Here is a 6,000-nt window from a genome sequence, read left to right on the forward strand (position 1 = left end):
TGGAGATTCAGCTGTAGGTTTGGTTGAATTCTTAATGTAACTTCTGATTTGCTCCAGGTGTGGCGGTGGACATGGTGTGTAAGCACGCAGGGCGGTGTATCGACAAAGACAACACACACCAGTGTATGTGTCAGAGAGGTTATATGGGCAATTACTGTGAGGACGCGGTGAATGAATGTATTTCCAACCCCTGTAGAAATGGAGGGACCTGTCTGGACTACCAGAGTGGATATGACTGCAAGGTAAACCAATCTGACTTACTAACATTGATATACACTACTGTTCAAAAGTTTGGGGTAAATACTAGGGCTGTGTATCACCAGCAAAGTCACGATAGGATGCGTATCATGATACAGACTGGCCACGATACGATATGTATCACGATACAGGACTGCACTGAATTTCACCTCAGCAGAATTGAGTAAAACAGCTGTTAACAGTTATTAAACACTGCATACTATAGTGCCATTTCTAACTATTGTCAGAGCAGGCAGGTGACCTCTGCATTATGAAGGGCCTCCATAACTGTACTACAGTACAATATAGGTAATGGCATATGTTTCATGTTTACATTGGGCACTCCTCACGAGGTACAATATTCTGATTGTTTGAATCTTGTTTTTAAGCCCATAAATAATAATGTACTCTTTTCTAATAAATTTATATTGTAATGTAGGCTACTCATTCTAATATATTAAAACATCTTATTTACATTGCTGGTAGGTTATCATTGCACAAATTAACATACTCTCTACGTTTAAAAAATAAAAATGAGAAGAGTTCTAAACTAATGCGCTGTCTTCACTGTATCTAACGCACACACATGCTCAGTCACTCACGCAGATCACGTTGCGGCCGCACTCAGACATTCAGGAACAAACTTTTTAGCGCTGCCCCACAATTTTATCAACTAAATAGCTTAATCACTCAAGAGCTACATTATCTTTCTCAACAAGGAGATGGTAACATCATTGTTTCTAAAGGAATTAAAGCCTCTGTTAATAGAGAAACGAGGCTAAACGGTGGTAATTCTTACATACACAGCCTCTCTCTCTCTCTCTCTCTCTCTCATAAATTAACACTTGATGAATTACACTTTTCTGAGAATAGAATATTGAAGTGGAGATCGCTAAACTGTAATCTTACCGGTGTCATCAGAAAGCAAGCACAGTAGAGAGAGAGCGCTTGCACATGGTTGCCAGGTTGACAAATAAGTAGCACACTTTGCAGATATTTCCGTATTGCGCAAGTGGGAAGCTCTGTTTCGGGGGTTTACGTCTCTTTATATCTGGCAACGCAGTTGTGTTCCTCTGCGGCCAGATTAAACCTTGTTGTAGCCTATATATTATGCTCTATTCATTATTTTTTAGAAACCGCACACTTTTCTACTCAATTTTAAACATTGTTCTTGTATTTAAATTAAGCGCGGTCCACTGCTGCACACGTGCCACAATATCGATACAGGGCCAGCTGTATCGGTATCGTCAAATCTCTGTGACGATACATCGTCGTATCGTTGTATCGAATACAGCACTAGTAAATACAGTGACATTATAAAGACATGTATCTTTTATGTTACAATTTCTTTTAAATGTCTATTCAAAGAATCTTGGGGAAAAAAATCTATCACGGTTTCCACAAAAATATTAAGCAGCACAACTGTTTTCAACATTAATAACATTATAAATAAGAAATGTTTCTTGAGCACCAAATCACCATATTAGAATGATTTCTGAAGGATCATGTGACACTGAAGACTTGGATGATGTAATGGATGATGAGAAATTGAGCTGTGCATCACAGGAATAAATTACATTAAACTTTTAAACAGTAGTATATATAGAAATAATATACAATAGAGAAATCTATTTATCTTTTATTATCTACCTCTTCACTTTCTCTATTAGTGTAAACCACAATATCGATACAGGGCCAGCTGTATCGGTATCGTCAAATCTCTGTGACGATACATCGTCGTATCGTTGTATCGAATACAGCACTAGTAAATACAGTGACATTATAAAGACATGTATCTTTTATGTTACAATTTCTTTTAAATGTCTATTCAAAGAATCTTGGGGAAAAAAATCTATCACGGTTTCCACAAAAATATTAAGCAGCACAACTGTTTTCAACATTAATAACATTATAAATAAGAAATGTTTCTTGAGCACCAAATCACCATATTAGAATGATTTCTGAAGGATCATGTGACACTGAAGACTTGGATGATGTAATGGATGATGAGAAATTGAGCTGTGCATCACAGGAATAAATTACATTAAACTTTTAAACAGTAGTATATATAGAAATAATATACAATAGAGAAATCTATTTATCTTTTATTATCTACCTCTTCACTTTCTCTATTAGTGTAAAGCAGGTTTTCAGGGCGTGAACTGTGAATATGATGTTGATGAGTGCCAGTCGAATCCCTGTCGCAATGGAGGTACCTGTATTGATTTGATCAACCGCTTCTCCTGTGCATGTCCTCCTGGCACCAAAGGTATTACTGATTCTTAATGCAGTATGTTTAATGTTCAGATGTTACACTGATGTGTAAATGTCCCTTTACCACGTCTTCTCTGTTGTGCAGGTTTGCAGTGTGAGGTGGACGTGAATGAATGTGCCCCAGAGTTCGGCGCACGCTGTAAGAATGGCGGCCAGTGTGTGGATGGTGTGGGGCGGTACACTTGCTCCTGCCCTCCTGGTTTCACTGGAGAGCATTGTGAGGGAGATGTGAACGAGTGTCTTTCTGGACCTTGCCATCCATCTGGCACCATTGACTGTGTGCCGCTCACCAATAACTATCAGTGCCGCTGTCGTCTCGGTTATACTGGTAAGGTCTTATTTTAGAATCAGAGATTATCATACTAGCTATTTTAAAGTGGTTCAAATGAACTATTTTCTTTCTTACGCACTTCTGTGCTCTCCGTCCCCCTGTAGGGCAACATTGTGAGTTAATGGTGGATCTGTGCCAGTCCAAGCCATGCCACAACAACGGCAGATGTGCCATGAACACGAGTTCATTACATGGATACACCTGTACCTGCCAACCTGTAAGTGCAGTTAGTAGTTATATGTGTGTTTACAACCATTCAAAAGTTTGGGTTTTTTAAAGCTTTTTAAGTCTCTTATTCGATCAAACATACAGTAAAACCAGTCAAATTAACATTAAGCAAAGTTATTTTAATATTTTTTTAATGTAATTTATTCTTGTGAATGCAAAGCAGAATTTTCAGCAATTTTCATTGTCACAATATCCTTCAGAAATCATTCTAATATGCTGATTTGATGTTCAAGAAACATTTCTTATTATCACTGTTGAAAACAGTTATGCTGCTTAATTTGAAGGATTCTTTGATGAATAGAAAACAAAAAACAGCATTTATTTTTTAAATAAAATCTTACTGACCCCTAAACTTTTGAATGCTAGTATGTATGTGTGCATGTGCAAGCAATACAATTTTTGCTGTACTGTGTAGCATTCCCTATTTTGGAAAATACATAAAGCCTTTATTCAATATTCACTAACTGCTCTCCGAGAGGAGGAGGGTATTTTAATGACTAATATGTCTCTTGCTGTGCTTTCCGACATTTCTTTTACAACCTTTAATGGCTGCATTAGCTTTGCTTTGAGTGAAAATGTTTCCTTTTCTCAAGGCTGCTTGTTTCTCTCCTTATTCTCATGCTTGCACTAAAGACTGAAGCTGCATAAATCAGGTATGAAATGAAAGTCTGATTCCCTCTTAACTCGTCTTTTACTCTTCTTTCACTCACTGCTGCTCTTTTACTAGCCCCCAGTCATTTCGTTGTAAGGTAGCACCATGGTTTGCTTTATTTTTGGGGTCTAACAGCCTCTGTGTGGCTCTTTCAGGGTTACACTGGCTTCAACTGTGGGGATTTTGAGATCTTCTCCTGTGCCAGTTTGCACTGTCCAAATGGTGGACAGTGCGTGGAGATAAACGGTCGCCCGCAGTGCCGCTGCCCAAAGGGTTTTACCGGACCGCACTGCGAGAGCATCACAAACCGCTGCATGTGTCAAAACGGTGGCAGATGTATGCCAGATGATTCTAACAAGTTCAGCTGCCAGTGTCCACCCGGCTTCAGTGGGCCGACTTGTCAAACGTATAAACCTTCTTGCCCATATTTGGAGTGCGAACAGCGGGCAGGAGACAAAGTGTGTGACCCACAGTGTAGGACCCCAGAATGTGAGTGGGATGGAGGCGACTGCACGCTGCACTGGGACAAGCCCTGGAAGAACTGCACAGCCTCCGTACCCTGCTGGGAGTTATTCCATAATGGCCGCTGTGACCCAGAGTGCGACAATGCAGGCTGCCTCTTTGACAGCTTTGAATGCCAGAAAGGGTCTTCGACGGGCCCGAGCACTTGCAAGTATGTGTCCCAGTGTATCTCTCTCACTCTAGAGGATTACTGCTCTTCTTTGAGAAACTTGCAAAGATAATGCTTGAAAACATTTAGATGTAGATGTTACTGTTTTTTGGTGAACAGACTAAATCTTACAGGCCCCAAATATATATATTTACATAATATTTCCATTTTGTATATAATAATACATATTTATTAACCTAATTTCTCCTTAGATATGACAGATACTGTGCAGATCATTACGCCAATGGTCATTGTAACCAGGGCTGCAACACAGAAGCATGTGGCTGGGATGGTCTGGACTGTGCCACAGATACTCCTCCCAAGCTGGCTGATGGTACACTGGTGATCGTGGTGCTGCTGCAACCCGAGGAGCTTTTGGGTGACCTTAAGGGTTTCCTGCGCTCTTTGGGGACACTGCTGCACACCAACCTGAGACTTAAGCTGGATGAGCATAAGAGACCTATGGTGTACCCATACTATGGAAATGAGGAAGACGAAATTCAAAACAATATTGCCACTATGAAGCAACGTGGAAAACGAGAGCTGGAGAGGGAGGTTATTGGGTATGTTCCTCACCCAGAAATGAACATTTTGTTGTTTACCTTCATGTTGTTGTGCTTGTATAAATTAACATGGTTTTGGATGTCTCCTTGGTTTAGATCAAAGGTTCACCTGGAGATTGACAATCGACAGTGTTCTCAGCACTCGGACGAATGCATCTCCAGTGCAGACCAGGCTGCAGCCTTCATAGCTGCCGAGTTCCTGAAATCAGAGCTGCCGTACCCCATCTACTCTGTGGACAGTAAGTGAACTAGTAAAACAGGGTCCTAGCAAAAAGGAATTGTGGTTTTCACTGTGTTGTTCTCTCTTTATAAACTTTAACCATCCTCTTCCACCTCAGGCGATAAAGATTCAGTACACCCCATGCCTCCTCTCCTGTACCTGGTTGCTGTGGCTGCAGCTATCATCATGCTGATTTTGTTGCTGGGTGTGTTGGTGGCCAAGCGTAAACGCAAGCATGGGACTTTATGGCTTCCTGATGGCTTTCTGGCAAAGAAAGACAGCAAGCGGAGGGAGCCAGTGGGACAGGATGATTTTGGCATGAAGTAAGTGTGCGCCTGAACTCCACAATGATCTCAAGATATTTGCTACCTTCATGTTGCCATGGGAAGTTCCTGATTAATAAGTAGGAATAATGTGACAGTGTGCTTTCAACTGATATTGTATATATGTACAAACCCGATTCCAAAAAAGTTGGGACACTGTACAAATTGTGAATAAAAACAGAATGCAATGATGTGGAAGTTTCAAATTTCAATATTTTATTCAGAATACAACATAGATGACATATCAAATGTTTAAACTGAGAAAATGTATCATTTTAAGGGAAAAATAAGTTGATTTTAAATTTCATGGCATCAACACATCTCAAAAAAGTTGGGACAAGGCCATGTTTACCACTGTGTGGCATCCCCTCTTCTTTTTATAACAGTCTGCAAACATCTGGGGACTGAGGAGACAAGTTGCTCAAGTTTAAGAATAGGAATGTTGTCCCATTCTTGTCTAATACAGGCTTCTAGTTGCTCAAATGTCTTAGGTCTTCTTTGT

At 40.2% G+C, this 6,000-nt stretch overlaps 1 protein-coding gene across 1 annotated transcript in view; it reads left to right on the top strand.

Annotated features, from left to right (window-relative positions):
• Nucleotides 1–6,000, top strand: part of LOC107585864 (neurogenic locus notch homolog protein 2-like) — a 59,885-nt gene that overhangs the window by 48,477 nt on the left and 5,408 nt on the right. The window contains exons 21-28 of the mRNA XM_016273031.1: nucleotides 58–242; nucleotides 2,374–2,506; nucleotides 2,597–2,839; nucleotides 2,947–3,059; nucleotides 3,878–4,395; nucleotides 4,605–4,955; nucleotides 5,052–5,194; nucleotides 5,294–5,498. Of these exons, the coding sequence (XP_016128517.1) occupies nucleotides 58–242; nucleotides 2,374–2,506; nucleotides 2,597–2,839; nucleotides 2,947–3,059; nucleotides 3,878–4,395; nucleotides 4,605–4,955; nucleotides 5,052–5,194; nucleotides 5,294–5,498 (1,891 nt within the window). The remainder of the gene's footprint in view (nucleotides 1–57; nucleotides 243–2,373; nucleotides 2,507–2,596; nucleotides 2,840–2,946; nucleotides 3,060–3,877; nucleotides 4,396–4,604; nucleotides 4,956–5,051; nucleotides 5,195–5,293; nucleotides 5,499–6,000) is intronic.

Source organism: Sinocyclocheilus grahami, unplaced genomic scaffold (assembly GCF_001515645.1).
Source record: "Sinocyclocheilus grahami isolate Dianchi unplaced genomic scaffold, SAMN03320097.WGS_v1.1 scaffold75.1, whole genome shotgun sequence".
Classification (NCBI taxonomy): domain Eukaryota; kingdom Metazoa; phylum Chordata; class Actinopteri; order Cypriniformes; family Cyprinidae; genus Sinocyclocheilus; species Sinocyclocheilus grahami.